This window comes from Simochromis diagramma, unplaced genomic scaffold, assembly GCF_900408965.1.
Source record: "Simochromis diagramma unplaced genomic scaffold, fSimDia1.1 OVJJ01000585.1, whole genome shotgun sequence".
Classification (NCBI taxonomy): domain Eukaryota; kingdom Metazoa; phylum Chordata; class Actinopteri; order Cichliformes; family Cichlidae; genus Simochromis; species Simochromis diagramma.
In genome coordinates this window covers 2,841,598-2,858,720 of record NW_024387398.1, presented here as the reverse complement: position 1 = coordinate 2,858,720, position 17,123 = coordinate 2,841,598, and the positions used below count along the sequence as shown (strand labels likewise).

At 38.9% G+C, this 17,123-nt stretch overlaps 4 protein-coding genes across 4 annotated transcripts; 1 reads left to right on the top strand and 3 right to left on the bottom strand.

Annotated features, from left to right (window-relative positions):
- Positions 1-5,237: 5,237 nt before the first annotated feature.
- Positions 5,238-6,117, bottom strand: LOC120720528. The gene is made up of 2 exons (XM_040010261.1): positions 5,910-6,117; positions 5,238-5,820 (listed from the first exon to the last, which is right to left on the bottom strand). Exons 1-2 carry the CDS (start codon positions 6,093-6,095, stop codon positions 5,275-5,277), a joined length of 732 nt encoding a protein of 243 aa, XP_039866195.1. The 5' UTR covers positions 6,096-6,117; the 3' UTR covers positions 5,238-5,274.
- Positions 6,098-7,376, bottom strand: LOC120720573. The gene is made up of 3 exons (XM_040010297.1): positions 7,043-7,376; positions 6,351-6,848; positions 6,098-6,141 (listed from the first exon to the last, which is right to left on the bottom strand). The coding sequence occupies exons 1-3, from the start codon at positions 7,170-7,172 to the stop codon at positions 6,098-6,100; spliced, it is 672 nt and encodes a 223-aa protein (XP_039866231.1). The 5' UTR covers positions 7,173-7,376.
- Positions 7,377-8,429: 1,053 nt separating this feature from the next.
- On the bottom strand, positions 8,430-10,513 carry LOC120720511. The gene is made up of 6 exons (XM_040010240.1): positions 10,470-10,513; positions 9,983-10,306; positions 9,372-9,716; positions 9,147-9,266; positions 8,768-8,823; positions 8,430-8,670 (listed from the first exon to the last, which is right to left on the bottom strand). Exons 1-6 carry the CDS (start codon positions 10,510-10,512, stop codon positions 8,548-8,550), a joined length of 1,011 nt encoding a protein of 336 aa, XP_039866174.1. The 5' UTR covers position 10,513; the 3' UTR covers positions 8,430-8,547.
- A 4,884-nt stretch (positions 10,514-15,397) lies between these two features.
- On the top strand, positions 15,398-17,123 carry LOC120720502 (hemicentin-1-like). The gene is made up of 6 exons (XM_040010229.1): positions 15,398-15,478; positions 15,572-15,901; positions 15,998-16,354; positions 16,505-16,624; positions 16,751-16,785; positions 16,894-17,123. Exons 1-6 carry the CDS (start codon positions 15,409-15,411, stop codon positions 17,026-17,028), a joined length of 1,047 nt encoding a protein of 348 aa, XP_039866163.1. The 5' UTR covers positions 15,398-15,408; the 3' UTR covers positions 17,029-17,123.

Sequence of the window (17,123 nt, the reverse complement as noted above, 5' to 3'; positions counted from 1 at the left end):
GTACAACGTATTGCTCCAATTAAATGGGTTGCCAACTGCCAGTAAAACAGAAGAAGATGAAGAAGAAATTACATAAGCTGTGTCCGAAAGGCGACGCCAGGCGACGAAGGCTGTCCCAATTCGTCGACTCCTTCAAATGCGTCCTTCATTTCCCCGAATTTAAAGGATGGGTCGGGTGTGTCCTTCGTGACCCACCATATCCCAGAATTCATAGCGCGGCTCAGCCAAATTTCAGCTGCCAACAATGGCAGCCGCTACTAAGTTTTAAAATTAGTCTTATTAATCTTTCTGGGTCACAACATAACATATTTTCAGGCGAGAAAGTAGCTGTGTAAATTTAAAATATCTGCTTGGTTTATCAAGACATCGCATATTTGCAAAAGTGTGCCGACGTTTTCGGAGACGTCTGTTACCCACCCGCTCGATAGCAAGCCGGGGGGGTTCAATGGTCACTCGAGCCGGCGAGAGCAGCGGACTCCCGGCTTCATCGTTTTCGCTACTCAGGTTAAACATGATATATAAGTCACTCGGATAACTTAAAAATGTAATTTTTTACCCTTTTTTGGTATTTTATTTGTTCCGGAGTAAATCGGTTTGGCTGAGATCAAAGTTATTAGATTAAATAAAACTTTATTAATCCATTGGGTGGGTTCCTCCGGGATTTTCACACAGTTGAATAAACGTCAAACAGAAAACTGATTAAACTACGGAGCCCCGCAGAGGACATGGGAGAAAAAAAAATTAAGACGGACTTTTGCGAGATCCCGAGTTAGTTTTGCAAGATCTCGCAAAAGTCCATCTTAATTTTTTTTTCTCCCATATCCCCTGCGGGGCTCCGTATTAAACAGAAGTGTGAGACGGTCGAGAATTTACGCCAGTGTCCTGTTATATTTTAGATAGCAAGGAGGAGACGGCCGAGTTTATTAAAGTAAACCGACACAGCGGTGACGCAAATCTGAAGGCTAGACTGTCCCATTTCACAGCCTCGCACTTCTGGCCTTCTCGGTCTTTGAAGGACCCGGCCCACATAGACCGCGAAGGCCGGGTCCTCCACCCTCCACCTCTCACTGGCATCAGACAGACAATTTTTTAAATTGTAATATCTGTATAAAGCAAGTATTCTGTGCTTCTTAGTGATATTAGGGTCATTAATTGCAGGAACACCGTCACAACAGTGTGATGGAGCACCACAGAAAACAGACATTTTATCAGGCATCAGGGCTATTTTTACCATGGTTTTTGTGTATAGTTTTGTTAATGCTGTTTGCTGTGTTGCTTTCTGTGTGATTCGTTATTTGGATGCAGTGTTGGGGAATAACAGAATGCATGTACCGGCGTTACGTATTTAAAACACAAAATATTAGTAACTTTATTCCGTTACAGTTACCGTTTAAAAAGGTGGTATTCAGAATACAGTTACTTTGTAGAAATAAGGGATTACACAGCGGTCTTTTCCTGTTTCATATGTAAGGCTGTCCCCTCTCTATTTTTGGTAATTCCACACTGGTGGAAACCCAAACAAAACACGCCTTAAGAGGCTCTAATGCCTGGGTCTCAATCTCGCGGCCCATGTCCCCTCTACTTGCAGCCCACATAATGACGTGAAGAAATATTTTTAAAAAATTATTATTCAAAAAATTACTTAATATGAAAGCAATAGGCAGAGTGTTACAGGCATAGCCCTAAAGAATGTAGCCTCATGGGCAGTGTAGCCCAGTTGTAAGTAAGCTGTTACGACTCGATACTGTACACTGTGTTCGTGTTTTCCTCTGAAACAATAAGCTCCGTTGGAGCAGCCTTTCAACACCTCTCTCTGTCTCTTGCTAGCAAAGTTGACCCAGACAACAAAGTAAAGCTAGTTTTCGGCTACGAGCCCGACACGAACCCGACGTATTAGCCAGAGGTCCCTTTACTACGGTTCAGAGCCGCGGACCTGTTTTATATATGTGCGGAATAGTTTTCTATACGAGATCGCTGCAAAAAGTGCAGCCTTACCTAATGTCCACCTACTGTTACTCATTTTATATTAAGATTTAAAAATCTAGTCGGTATTGGTATGGTGAGTAACTTTCAGTAATAGTAATAAATCACACAGCAATAGTACATCATGTAGTTGTAAAAAGCATGATAATATATTAAGTAATCCAAAGAATTCAGAATATGTTACTCTCACTGGACACGCAATACATTACAAAATACATTTTGGGGCATGTAGTCTGTTGAGATTAAATTGTAGAGAGATTAAAGAGATTGTTGATTGAGCATTTATACACCGAGTGTTGTTCTTCCTTCAGCCCAAAGATCAAAGAATTGGGGTATTTAACAATTCTGTAATCTGCAAGTAAGTAAGTAAGTAAGTAAAGTTTATTTATATAGCACCTTTCACAGACATATGTCACAAAGTGCTTTACATGGTAAAAACATAATACAGTCATAAAATACATCATAAAAACCCTGGTCTAATTAAAAGCTTTTTGAAATAAAAATGTCTTTAGCTGCTTTTTGAAGGTCTCCACTGAGTCCAAACCCTGTAGAAATAGGGCATTCCACAGTCTGGGTCCCCTCGGGTTTTAAAACGAGTGTTGGGGACCCCTAAAAGGTTTTGGTTTGATGACCTCAGGTTACGAGTGGAGGTATGTGTACAAATCAAATTGGCAATGGGGGGGGCTGTCTCTGTAATGCTCAACAAGTTAAAACTAGAATTTTAAAATGTAGTGGAATACATTTTAAAAGTAACCTTCCCAACACTGTTTGGATGTGGCAGCCTGCATGGGATTACCCTTATATTACTGAAAAAGCACAGAGTTGATGGTTTTAGGAGCCATTGGAATTTGTCAAATACGCTATTGATTCAAGGGTTGTGGTAATTTGACGGATAATCTGATATTGTCGTGTTGGTGTGTTGTTCCCAGATCATCATGAAAATGTTGTTCCAGGTTCAGCATTGCAAGTGACCAATCACATTGTTGTGACGTTATTCTTTTGCGCGCCAAGCCAGTCGTGCATTTATGAAATTCCAATGTTGCAAGGACAATATCAATTCTGCTTACTGTTTATTAAAGGGTTAGGGTCAGGGTCCGTTGATCGGCGGACAGAGGCGGTTTCTCGCAGCTTAAGTACAGTTTTTTGTTTTACGGCGGTTTTTCCCGAAGTCGCAAAAGTATGACATCACAACATTCTGATTGGTCACTTGCAATGTTGATCCTGGAACAACATTTAGTATGATGATCTGGGAACAACACCAACACGACGATATCAGATCGTGCTAATTTGACCTAAAAATTTGAATTACGTTCGAATGCTGTACATAGATTTCAGCTCAGCATTCAACACAGTCATCCCCCAACAACTGATCGGAAAGCTGAGCCTGTTGGGCCTGAACACCTCCCTTTGCAACTGGATCCTGGACTTTCTGACCGGAAGGCCTCAGTCAGTACGGATCGGGAACTGCACCTCCAGCACCACCACACTGAGCACTGGGGCCCCACGAGGCTGTGTGCTCAGTCCTCTGCTGTTCACACTGCTGACTCATGACTGTGTAGCAACACACAGTTCAAATCACATCATTAAGTTCGCTGATGACACGACCGTGGTGGGTCTCATTAGCAAGAACCACGAGTCAGCGTACAGAGAGGAAGTGCAGAGGCTAACGGACTGGTGTAAAGACAACAACCTGTCTCTGAATGTTGACAAGACAAAAGAGATGGTTGTTGACTTTAGGAGGACACGAGGCGACCACTCACCGCTGAGCATCAACAGCTCCTCTGTGGAGATCGTCGACAGCACCAAATTCCTGGGCGTCCACCTGGAGAAGGACCTCGGCTGGTCCCTCAACACCAGCTCCCTGCACAAGAAAGCCCAACAGCATCTCTTCTTTCTGAGAAGACTGAGAAGGGCCCAGCTTCCACCACCGATCCTGACCACCTTCTATAGAGGAACTATCGAGAGCATCCTGAGCGGCTGCATCACTGTCTGGTTTGGGAACTGTGCCATATCGGACCGCAAGACCCTACAGCAGATAGTGGGAACAGCAGAGAAGATCATCGGGGTCTCTCTCCCCTCTATTGAGGACATCTACACCACACGCTGCATTCGCAAAGCCACCAGCATTGTGGCTGATCGGACACACCCCTCTCACACACTCTTCACACTCCTGCCATCTGGAAAAAGGTACCGAAGCATTCGCGCACACACATCCAGACTGTGCAACAGCTTTTTTCCACAAGCCATCCGTCTCCTCAGCAAAAAGGGACTGGACTGATAAACACACACGCGCGCGCGCGCGCACACACACACACACACACACACACACACACACACACACACACACACACACACAAACATACACACACACACACACACACACACACACACACACACAAACATTATCACTCAGCTTAACTCAACTACCTCAAAACATTGAGACTGGACTGACTAATCAACACAAGCGCAAACACACTGACCTACACCACCAATCTATCGTACACACCAACCTGTAAATGCTCTTTTGCACAATATTATTACTGGTCTTTTTGCACTAACTTCTTTACTTCCTAATTTTTGCTGCTACACTAAGGAATGTTTACTGTTCCTCCACTACCTCAACTCATCATCACAAAACCTTATTATTATGTTACGTTGTGTTTTTTTGTCACACTGTCACTTGCTGCTCTTGTTTGCACATTTTTGTTTGCACTTTGTTGTCTGCTGTCTGTTAACCAAAAAAAAAAAAAAAAAAAGTCTTCCTTAGATAGTTAGATAGTTCGTTTTTGTTAATTTATGTTGTAATTTATGTTAGGTCAGTCTGTCTTGTCTCCGCTAGCCAGCTAACTAGCACTGGCATCCCCAGGCTTCTACCTACCTACCTAAACCCCCACGCAACATTATTTTGCGTTTCTACCTATAAAACCCAGAGAGACAGTCAAATGGTGGAAGTGGAAGCTAAACTGGCTAGTCATTCATATGTATATTAGGCTGTTAAGTAGGAATTCTGGAGGGAGGGGAGTGGGGGTGTGTGATTGAGGGGGTGGGGGAGCTGCTAAAAGCTGTGAACTTCTTGATGCATTCTCAATCATCCAGGGAAATAAATCTCCAAAAGTCACCAACTTGGAGTGTTTCCGTTTGCCATCTTAGGGAGAAATCAACACACATGGGTGTAGGTCCTTTGTTGCTGAGATTTATTGATAAAAAGTACAAAAAACCAACCATTTGTACACATATTTACAAATAATAATAAAAAGTGAGTGAGTACAAACAATTCAACATTTTCAGCAATCACTCACAATCCTGGCACTGCCATATCTGTAGTCTGCATTTACCACATGTGTATCTGTAGCAGCGAACACATCGCTCAGTGGCCTGATTTCTCTTGCATTTGTGTTTGACCTGACACGTGGCTCTTTTCCCAGGGCTAGGTTTGGAGGGTTGTGCCTGAAGCAACTGTTCTTTTCTTGCCTTCTTCCCAGCTACATGAGAGTTAGCCAACTCTGTTGCAAGCGCCACCAGGAAGTCCACCCGTCTTTCCTTCGTCCCGGTGCATGCTTGATACAGCACATGTGCATTCAGTGCTGCCATGTCAATCATGTTATAAAACACGGCGACTGGCCAGCGCCGTGTTCCTTTGCGGACAGTGTACTCCCGAACCATCTGGTCCATCACATCCACGCCACACTTTGTTTTGTTGTAAAGGGTGACAGTGTTTGGCTTCCTTTTGGTGGTGTTATCAGTCTGAACCACGCTGTGCATGCTGCTAAGAATATAGACTGTCTTCTTCCGTTTGGCCGCATACGCCGTCAGCGTGGCAGCAGAGGTTGAAAACACCTAAGAAATAAGATAAATTGTTATTTCCATAGCCCTTTTACACACAATGAAACACATAAACATAGAACCACAAAAGACCTGTAACATACCTGAGTGGTGAATTCATTGCGATCTGTCTGTCTAGTGGATTGAGGAATTTCCCTGCGAATCCTGTTGACTGTGCCGAGGATGGTGGTTTTCCGTCTAAGAAGTTTTTGTGCAAGTGAAAGCGATGTGAAAAAATTGTCCGTGGTAACATTTCTGCCCTTGTCTAGGAATGGTTCCATCAGCCTCATTACTACATTTTCAGAAAGTCTCTCCCCAGTGGGACGATTGGGGGTCCTTGCCAAGATATGGGAAGACATTGCAAATGTACTTGGATTTTAGGTCGCAAGCCACCCAAAATTTGATCCCAAACTTGTCAGGTTTACTTGCAATATACTGCAGGAAACAGCACTGAGTCTTTGATGGGAAAAGCTGTTCATCAACGGTGATATGTAGACCAGGGTTGTAGCATGTGATGCAGTTGGTGACAAATGATCCCCACACACTGGAAATTGCAGCAAACTTGTCAGTCTTTGCTCGATCACAGCGGGTGGACTTGTCATCAAAGCGTAGGTGTTGCATGATGTTTTGGAAGCGGTTTTGTGCCATAGTTCCAATTATCTGTGGGTTTCCCAGGTTTGCTGACCAGCAGTCATTTACAGATGGAACCCTAAAAACCCCCCGCAAGATCACAATTGCAATAAATGCCATTAGTTCAGGGAGGTCCATGAACCAATGAACATGCTCCGTTTGCTGTGCATGTTGAATAGTCCATTCTTGAATGCTACAAAGCATGTCAAGAGTGATGAAACACAGGAAGCTCTGAAGGCGACTCGAGATACTTCTCCTGGCCTTAGCCGTTGGCTCTCCATCTGCAGCGCACGCTTCTATTGGGGTGAAAGGGAGACAGGTCCCCACATGTTCTTCACGCCACACTGTGCCATCTTTCGCTGTCTCAGTCCCCAAACAAGGTCTCTTTTTCGGTGGAGAAGCAGTCTCCTCATCTGCAGTGTGAACAAATTCAAATTGTGAGCAAAATGGGAAGGTCAAACAAAATCACAAATGCATGCATAGATACTAATTATAATTCCAGTATCTCCTCCTCTGTATCAGAATAATGTCTGAAATATCTTACTTACTAACTACATCCACTTACTTGTTTGAAATGAAAAAGGAAATAACATGAAATGAAACTAACCGGAAGACTGATCAGACAGCTCTGAGTCCGAATCTGGCTGAACTTGTAAGTCTTCTCCATCCGAGTCACAAGGGTCGACTTCCCTCAGGATCATTTCCAAGGCCTGCTGTGTGGTGAGTCTTCTCTGCATTTTCTTTCCTTGGAGAGGAGGTCCGTACACCACAGAATTCTTCAGGGCAATGAAGGATTAGGCGAAGTGCAGTGAGATTGTATCATATATATAGGGCTTGGCTTCCTGATCAATGCTCCACTACCAAAAGGAAGCCAAGCCCTGCCACCCTTTACAACAAAACAAGGTGTGATCACATTGATGCCACAATGGACGACTGATCAATGCTCCACTACCAAAAGGAAGCCAAGCCCTGCCACCCTTTACAACAAAACAAGGTGTGATCACATTGATGCCACAATGGACGACTGATCAATGCTCCACTACCAAAAGGAAGCCAAGCCCTGCCACCCTTTACAACAAAACAACGAGCCACGTGTCAGGTCAAACACAAATGCAAGAGAAATCAGGCCACTTTGCAATGTGTTCACTGCTACAGATATACATGTGGTAAATGCAGACGACAGATACCATGGCAGTGCCAGGACTGTGAGTGATTGCTGAAAATGTAGAAATGTACTCACTCACTCACTTTTTATTATTATTTGTACATATGTGTACAAATGGTTGGTTTTTTGTACTGTACTGTTTTTATCAATAAATGTCAGCAACAAAGGACCTACACCCATGTGTGTTGATTTCTCCCTAAGATGGCAAACTGTAACACTCCACTCCCCCACTCCCCTCCCTCCAGAATTCCTACTTAACAGCCTAATATACATATGAATGACTAGCCAGTTTAGCTTCCACTTCCACCATTTGACTGCTCTCCGGGTTTTATAGGTAGAAACGCAAAATAATGTTGCGTGGGGGTTTAAGTGCTTGGGGGGGTTTAAGGCCTCTTAGTTAGCTAGTTTAGTGTTTTCTGTTAATTTATGTTGTAAATTTATGTTGCATGTAGCACCTTGGTCCTGGAGGAACGTTGTTTCGCTTCACTGTGTACTAACTGTATATGGTTGAAGTGACAATAAAGCCAACTTGATTTGAAAAAAAAAATTACAGAAAGTTTGGTCAGTGTGCACTAAACTTTACTCACTTCACTTGGCCTCACATAGCTTTAAGCTTGTCACAATCTAATGAGCCCCATCGTAAACAAAAGCAGGAACAAAATTTTGAATTAATAGGAACAAATATTGAACAGTTTGTTAAGCAACATACATTAATGTGGTAATTTTCCATCTTAATTAAGACCAAAATATATAGTGCAATAACTTATTTAAGTGAAGCCTGAAACTTTACTGGAATTACTGAAACAAGAAGTAAGCCACATAGAACTGATTGCGGTTGTAAATCCTTATTTATTTGCATCACAAAACATTATTAAAGTTATCTACAGTGGAATAACCCACAACATGATTTTATTCACTTTGTAAGAGGGTTGGTTAACACATTCAGATCAGCGCTTAACTTGAGAATAAACACATTCTTCAGTCTTCTGTTCTTTTTTATTGCTTCCTTTTGTAGCTTTCCTTCCAGGGAAATGTATTGCTGCATAGTTCAGATCCTGCTCACCTTCATTCTGTTTGAAATTAAAAGATTATAAAATATTGTAGCTGCTACAGAGATTCATAGTAATGAATTAACAAAAAGCAATACGAGCTAACATAATTACTTACAATATCATCCAGTGGTTGAGTCAAGTTGTCATTTCTTCCTTGTGAAGATGTGCTGTCTATTGCCAATGAATGATGAACAAATACACATATATTATGAAATGTAGCAGATTTTTCATTACAGTGCTCAATAATGCTCCAGTAATAATTAGACCTGCTAGTTCATCAATTTAAAGTTTCAATCAATTTAAAATAAAATATTTTTTTGATGAGTTTTTAACATTGTGCCTTTAAAATTTAAAGCTTTTGAAAGCACAAATATCAATGTGGATACTCAAACTCGACAATTGTTTAATGAAATATAAATTAATGCAGAATAAGCAGAAACTTGAGGTTTGACATTTGTTCTGTTGCTACATTGCACTCAATGAATGACACTTACCTTTAAATTTATTACATGCTAGTCTTGGTCTTCCGAAACGGGTGAAAACAATATTTACAATCACTGAAATGACCAGGCAGATTATTGCTATTACCAGCGCAATAAATTCCCAACCTGTTTCTTCAAAAAAAACAAAAAAAGTATGTCATTACTTCTTGAAGTATAAAAAAAAGAAGAAGCCATGATGGCGTAAACATGTTATGCGCATTTGTACTTTTGTGTTACCAATTTGCAGTTGAGTTCCATCTCCAAATGATATCGTTCCACATGTGACAACAGCACAGTAGTAAGTCCCAGCATCAGAGGAGCTGACCGTCTTAGAGAAGCGATAAACACAGCTCTTCTGAGTGTCTGATTGCTTCTTACATTCAGTTTGGTTCTTTCCATCAACATAGATGATATTTGGATGAGAGTTTTGTCCTCTGAACCAGAGGACTCTGAGATCTCCAGGACACATCTTGTTATCAGAGTCTGACAGGACTGAACAGTTGAGAGTCACAGAATCCCCTGCATGGACTGAATCTAATACCGTTGGCCACTGACGAACAGTAATGTTTCTCTGGGTGTTTCCTGTGTAATAACAAAAAACAGTGTTTAAAAACTACCTCTAAACACAGTTTTAGTTTTTATTGAAAAATAAATGATAACAGTGCGTCTCGAAAAGGAAAACTTGGAATCGATTTGCAAACACATTAAAATACCTAATATGATGTTTAAACTATGATTTATTAAATTCATATATAATCTATATTTGTTTTTCCCAACCATTTGAAAAAGTTTTTGTCAGATGGTTGAGTATTTACAGTGAATCCAAAAGGCTGCAATCACATAATTACCTTTTAATAACAAATAGGTCCCACTCCAAGCATTCACACTCCATTCCATGACTGCACAGTGATACATTCCTTCATCTTCTGGGATTGTCCTGAATATGGTCAGACTGCTGATGTTTTTATTGTCTTTTACTTCCAATCTTGAGGCATTAAACCCTTGTCCATACTGAGGATGTGTAGCTTGCCGCAGTGTCGCAATCAGTTTCAGAGTTTCCCCTGCTCTCTGCTTGTACCAGTGAATTTTACTGCTTAAATCACCAGGAGGTAAAACACATGTCAAAGTTACAGGTTCACCAAGTTGAACTGTGGCCACTTGCTCCAGCATATCTGCAGTGAGTGTAAACAAAACACATAAAAAACTGGGAAATTTGTCTTGAATATAAATAACCGGGACACACAAAAATCCTTATTAACCGTCACGTGTTTACTTTGGTTGCAGATTGTGGCAAAAATAAATAAATAGTAGGTTATAAAGTTAGATAAAACTCACGTCCATGGTGAAGTAGAAGAAATGTTACCAATAACAGCATCATCGTGACAATGCCTTTACTAGGAAACTTGTTGATATTTCAGTGACTGAGGAGGATGATGTGATCCAGGTCAACATCTGATTGGTTATCACAGTCTTTACAGTCAACCTGCATTTCCTGGAATCGTCCTGCTTTGTGTGAACAGTGTTGCCTCTATTCAAATGCATTTGTTAGTCTGTTTTATGCTAATCAAGACATTTTTTTTTCTTTGTGGTTCGGTAGACTGAAACAGACTTAGATAAACTAATGAAAAACAGATGAAACTTATAAACTTTGCTTATTTAGTAGTTTGTCTTGATGCTATAAGGAGGTCAAACTTTTCACTTATTCTTCTTTCCAAAAAAATTGCACATTCATCATTCCCATAGGAGGAAAACTAAAATTGTAGTTGTGGTAAGTGTATATCACAAAATCAAATCACTCAACTGCTCGAACTACAAAACAATCTTTCATATATATTATGAATAAGGGAAATATCATCTTTCACATGGAAGAAAGAAAAGCCTAAAAACATGTGATTACACAAAACAGTCAGTCACCACTGCTGTACTAAGCATTATCTCTGATGGAAGTTTACTCAGGGCAGCAAAATGAAACAGTCCTTGGACATGTCAAACATGCTTTCTATTCCACACATTTCTGAGGGGCTGATTGAGATAGCAAAATGATGGTGATCAATATTCTAACTTTTCCTCTAGCACCACCATGGGGTTAAGAAGTGTGATTATGAGAAAAATTGCTATAAATGATGTAATGAATGATGGAATTTCATCCAAAAACTGCACATTCAGATTTTGTTTTTTTAACAGGCTACACCATCTCACTTTACGAGCTGCACTAGTTTAACCCGGGGAATATACCACAAAACTTAATCAGCATACCTAGGTTAACTTTCTGTTGTGTGAACTCACTTACCCTAACATTGTCGATCACAATAAATGGTCGAACAATGCTGGTTGTCAATTCGCAAAGTTAACCCAGGCTTTCCCCTACACATTTATACAAAAGGGGTGGTGTTGGCAGCATCTGACCAATCGAAGAGGGACATTTCACAAATTATGACTCTTCTTCCAAAGAAAATGATCCCTACAACAGAAATATTATCAAATGGCGCTTAAACATCTGTAAATATATATCAGTAAAATGCAACACTGTTGTAAAAAACTGAAACTTTAAATTGGATTTATTTGAACAATAAATGTCCGTGTGGGTGTATAGGAATTTCTTTTACTTATGTATTAATAACATTATTTTATTGTATGATGCCTTGTTGCCACTGCACAGCTTAACAAATGTCACATAGAAAACATATTCTACCTGCAGAGAATCTATAATACACTTTACATGCTGTAAATAAAAGAATAAATGAAAACGTGGCACTCCAAGCCAGTTTTAAACTGAATCTCAGAACACAACCTGTTCCCAACAGTTTTAGTTAGACTCTGTGCTGTTTTAGAATTTGAGAGCAAAGATGAGGTCAGCAAGTACAGTGCAGGTGTCCAGTTTTAGGATTAGATATTATTGCTTATAGAACAAAAAGTTGTAAAATTGTTTGCTTTAAGAAGGTACAACTCCTCCTCCGTCTCTTCCAAGAGAGATGGACAGCACATGACAGCACAGATTCTTCCATAGTGACTTATTACTGTCCACAACAGGCTGGCCACAGGAGTTTTCACATCAACAAGTTCAGCCAACTGCACCTTTTGTCTCACAGCCCACCACATTCTGCAGAAAACATGCAAACCTTTCAGCTGTGTTTCAAACGCCCTGCAAATGTCCTCTAAAAGTTAAAGTGGACAGCCTTCATGGTTCTATTCATACTTTATGGAAGAAATCAGCAACATGTTTCATTGCTGATAGTAATTAAAGCATAAATTATGTATTTTAAACTACTACATTTTTTTTTGTTTTTATTCTACATTTTTTAGCTGATGATAAATGATATTTAGTGAAAGTATTTTGCATTTCAGTTCGTAATCTCAAATGACAGATAGGTAATGTCAGCAACATCATCAACATCAAAATGTGTCTGTTGAAGATTCTCCCTTTCTGCTGTGAGTTCTAGAATTTGGCCTGAGCAGCATGAAGTCATGGATCCATCCTGCATTGCATCAAATATCTGATGTCATGGTGTCAATATGGATCAAAGTCTCTGAGGAATCTTTCCAGCACCTTGTTGAATACATGTTAGCAACTGTCCAACAAACCAAAAGCAACGTGTAACTAATGAAGTGGCTAATAGAAGGGAAATAAAAGCTCAGCAGGACACCAGTACTCTAAGAACAATCACAGAAAGGCCTAATTCTGAAAAAATAAATAAATAAATAAACAAGTTGGAGAGGCTTTTTAGAAATATGGAATGAGGCAGTTACTGGAAATGTATGAAAAATTCTGCTTCTGTGACAATGTCAAATCTTGATTTTTATTTGTTTATCAGTTCCGTATTCACAGTTTTACACAACATTTCAAATTGTCACTCAGTAGCAATCCTATGTTGTACTTAAATATGTACTAACTGTATCACAGTGCTTGGTTTGATGTTTTCACTCATATTCAAACTCTTAAGATGAATTAACAATTTAAATACAAACCTGTCAGCACTTTAGTTCCTTCACCAAACAGCGTCTCCTGATAAGTGACCACAGGTCAGTAGCATCACAGCATTTTAGATACAATGTCGACAAATCTCCTTTTCACATCTACATTCATTCCTGTTGTGTTTTTGACACACACCTGTTAAGCTCTAAACTGTAGGTTTTCTATATATAAGGGTTCTGAAATAAACTGTTTTATTCACAGGCTGATATTTGCTTCATGTTTGTTTGTTTAACAAATATACTGTTGACTAAATCATATATAAATGTTACCAATGGAATGGTTAAACACAGTAGCATTTCTAATCAAAGTTTTTTTTCTGTAGCTAAGCTCAATCATAAACTACATAAAAAACTAAAGGATGGCACCACATTAGCTAGATTCATCATTTATAAGTTTTTCAAGTCATTGTGAATCCATAAAACAAAGAAAAAAAACAAAGAACCTCATGAATTTGGGAAAACTCACTACTAAGTCCTTTTGACAGAGAGAGACACACACAGAAAAGAGATAGCCACTGAGGTAGAGCTTAGCATTTTTAGCACAGTGATACAAATGCAAATGAAACCCACTGATTGAACATTGGCTTTAAGGGTCTGTCTTCAATGAAAAGATTCTTCAGCTAAGCTTAAGTTTCAGTATCTCAAGAATATAAAAAGCAAACACACATTCAACAACTAAACTGACAGGTGAAGGTTGTGGTGGCGTGTTTCTCTGCACTTTGACCAACCACTGAAGCTGCTGACTCAGAAAGGATCTCATTTTGTGCTCTCACCAAATATTTACTGTGCTAAGTGAAACACATTGTAACAGTCTTTGGTGGCTTGCCAAACCAACTTTATAGTTTATAGTTTGCCAACCAATTAAAATTCTGCCCTTAAAGGAAAAAAAAGATCAGAGTAAGACGAGTGAATGATAAGCACTTTCTGTTGTTTCTCTGTAACTACCAATGAAAGATGCCAGACCACAGTAAATTGTAGCTTTTACTGATCACACCAAATCTAAGCAGATCTCTATATGTGTCCCTTTCTCATATACACTTTAACAGCTCTTGTAAATTGTTTAAATATAAATGTTAGTCACACTAATAATTATTACATTTTCCTTTTTTAGCATAGATTGAAAAACAGTGATGCCAGACCAGTTACTTGAGATTAAAACAGAGACAGGAAGTAAAGTCCTATCCATGCCTTTGCTTGAAAGCCTAAACACAACAATGCTTCAATGCTTCTGTGTCTCTTTGTGTGTTTCAGGTGAAGCAGCAGTTGAAATTTTTTGGTAATCATTAATAATGTTCATGTCATTAACTGCATTTTGCACAGGGGCAGTAAAGTTGAATCTAAACTACTGAATCGAATCTTGGGCAGCTACTGTCCGATTATGCATTGTTGTAGCGAAAGGTTGGACATCATTAAGCAAAGTATTTCAGACTTGGTAGTGTGAGGTTTTGAGACTGAGGCTTTGAGACTTGTAAATGTATTTTTTAAAATGTAATAAATAGATAAGTGGCAGCGGTTGAGCCTGGTAATCTTTGGTGATACATTCATTTTGGACATCTTTGCAGTTACATTATAAAAGCACGAGTATTGGGCAGATTAGTCAAGGAAACTTTACTAAAATGCCTTTCAGGTGCATTAAGGAAAATGAGAGATCCAGTGTTTTGGGGGTGTGACTCATAGTAATTCAATTTACGTAATTATTTATATCACATGTTCTTTACAACATTAAATTGTTGAATTAGATCATTGATATTGTTACAGCAATATTGTAACGGTTAATTTACCATTACAATGTGTTTCCTAACCTTAAGAAAGTACTCCTTAGCTTAAGGTTAACCATAAACCAAGGCCAGCCTAAATGTTAAGTTATACTTTTCAAAGCAATAAATGCTTTAAAAAGTTCCTCACTTATTTGTGTTATGATCGTGGGTCATGCTAATAATGGTAACAATTTTATGAGTCCTAAATAGCTTGACCATGTTAGGTAAGATAAAGTCTGTTGCCTCTATATTCTAGAAAATATCCGGATAATTCTGTTTTTCTGTTTTAGTTTACTGTGTCATCTCTTAGGTTTACGCCCTCAGAAATGAAGAAACCCACCATAAAAAAAAGCATGTTGATGGTGTTGTTTCATATGTTTAGACTGGAAAGATGGTTGATATTATTTCCACTGTGGTTGTGCAGTGAAGCACTAACGTAATAAAAAGCCAATCAGATTGTTCTAAAATTGTTCCCTCCCACTTGATGTGATTATATTAAGTTGCATCATCTTATAATATGTTTTAAATGCTGTGTGCTTTAAGAAATGAGCTGCAAGTGGATTAATCAGAAAATGCCGATAATATTTTACATACTGCTGAGCGTCAGAGTTGGTAGTAAGTTTATTTATTTATTTATTCATATATTTGTACAATTTAGCACTTACAAAAATCTATCTCTCACTGCTTTTTTTCACATTTTATTTTCAGGATGCACAGATGATCTATTCTTTGAAACAAAGAGTTTAGTTGTTGGAGATTATGTGACTCTGAAATGCCCACGCCGAGTAGCTGAGTACAAAGAAAACATGTACTGGATAAGGATTGTTTCTGGAAGCTCAGCTGAATTCTTGGGAGGAACATTTACCTTTGACTATAATGGTGTTAACAGAACTCCCCATATTACAGCAAAACAAGAGCCTGGAACTTTTACTCTTGAAATAAGTAAAGTTAATCTTAGTGACATTGGCCTTTACTACTGTATAAAAGTCAGGCAGCTTGCTATGACATTTTTAAAAGGAACGTTTCTTACAATTAAAGGTCAATATGTTTTTATTTTTTTGAAAAATCTTATATTTATTTTTCTCAGTGAAGTGAATGAAATATTTTAACTATTTCGTCTTTTATATTTTCCAGAACTAGAACCTGATGTCACTGACATTTTTCAAATGCCTCCATCTGATCATGTCTATCAAGGAGATCCAGTGGCTCTGCAGTGTTCACTCCTCTCTAACACTGAGAAGAAAACTTGTTCTGGAAATCACAGTGTGTTTTGGTTCAGAGCTGGAACAGATGAGTCTCAACCCAGTCTAATCTATGCTCATGGAAATACTGGTGATGAATGTAACAAGAGTGCCGAGGATCCTTCACAATACAAATGTGACTATAGCTTCTCCAAGAACGTCAGCACTGCTGATGCTGGGTCTTACTACTGTGCTGTGGCCACATGTGGACAGATCGTTTTTGGAAATGGAACAAAGCTGAACATTAAGGGTAAATTTTCAAATTTTTCTCTAATAATTATACAATAATATTAATATTAAATAACTGTATAACCATTTATTAATATCAGCAGAATACACTAGTGTCAAATTTTTAATGCCAAACAAAAATCATAATGATGGGATTCTTATATTTTTCCAGGGCCCAGCACATGGGACTTGCAGAAGGCCAATACAGTTCTCTTTGTGTTATCTGCTGCACTGGCTACAAGTCTACTTGTTATAGCCTACCTCATCAAGAGATTAAGTGTTTGCTTCCCTGGTAAGTTCTCCCTTCTCTATCTAACATTATTTTGCAAAAATAACTTCACTTGATTCACATAGTATTTTTTTTTTTTTTAATCAGACAAGTGTCTTTCATCTTAAATTTCTCTATTTCAAAAAATAGATAGAACAACTAGTGGGAATCACGAGAATCAGGAGGTAAGGTGTGAATCAGAAACAAAGATAAATTAATGGCATTTCTATTGTTTATCACTTAATTTTTTCTGTAAATTATATGTATTCTATATGTATATGTATATTCCTCAGAGAGGCGAGAACTCGATGGTTTATTCAGTAGCAACTTTCACCATAAAGAAAAGTGGCAAACTAGTGAGAAGAAATGAAAAAGCAGAAGAGGAAGCAACAGTCTACTCTGATGTCAGTGCTTCTGCAGTAAAATAACTATTTTTAAACTGAATTTTAAGTGATATTACCAATTACAAATGTTTGTATGATGAACTGTCGAAAATTCCATAGCTGCAATATGGCCTCTACTG

Excerpts from the sequence above, each read along its gene's own strand:
- LOC120720528 (XM_040010261.1), bottom strand. The coding sequence starts at position 6,095 with ATGAGGCTGATGGAACCATTCCTAGACAAGGGCAGAAATGTTACCACG. Across the intron at positions 5,821-5,909 it reads GCAATGAATTCACCACTCAG|GTGTTTTCAACCTCTGCTGC; the intron begins GTATGTTACAGG and ends CTTATTTCTTAG.
- LOC120720511 (XM_040010240.1), bottom strand. The coding sequence starts at position 10,512 with ATGATGCTGTTATTGGTAACATTTCTTCTACTTCACCATGGAC. Across the intron at positions 10,307-10,469 it reads TCTTCTACTTCACCATGGAC|ATATGCTGGAGCAAGTGGCC; the intron begins GTGAGTTTTATC and ends CACTCACTGCAG. Across the intron at positions 8,824-9,146 it reads AGCATGTAATAAATTTAAAG|ACAGCACATCTTCACAAGGA; the intron begins GTAAGTGTCATT and ends CATTGGCAATAG.
- LOC120720573 (XM_040010297.1), bottom strand. The coding sequence starts at position 7,172 with ATGCAGAGAAGACTCACCACACAGCAGGCCTTGGAAATGATCCTGAGG. Across the intron at positions 6,849-7,042 it reads GCTGTCTGATCAGTCTTCCG|ATGAGGAGACTGCTTCTCCA; the intron begins GTTAGTTTCATT and ends TTCACACTGCAG. Across the intron at positions 6,142-6,350 it reads CAAGTTTGCTGCAATTTCCA|GACCCCCAATCGTCCCACTG; the intron begins GTGTGTGGGGAT and ends TATCTTGGCAAG.
- LOC120720502 (XM_040010229.1), top strand. The coding sequence starts at position 15,409 with ATGAGCTGCAAGTGGATTAATCAGAAAATGCCGATAATATTTTACATA. Across the intron at positions 15,902-15,997 it reads AACGTTTCTTACAATTAAAG|AACTAGAACCTGATGTCACT; the intron begins GTCAATATGTTT and ends TATATTTTCCAG. Across the intron at positions 16,786-16,893 it reads GGAATCACGAGAATCAGGAG|AGAGGCGAGAACTCGATGGT; the intron begins GTAAGGTGTGAA and ends TATATTCCTCAG.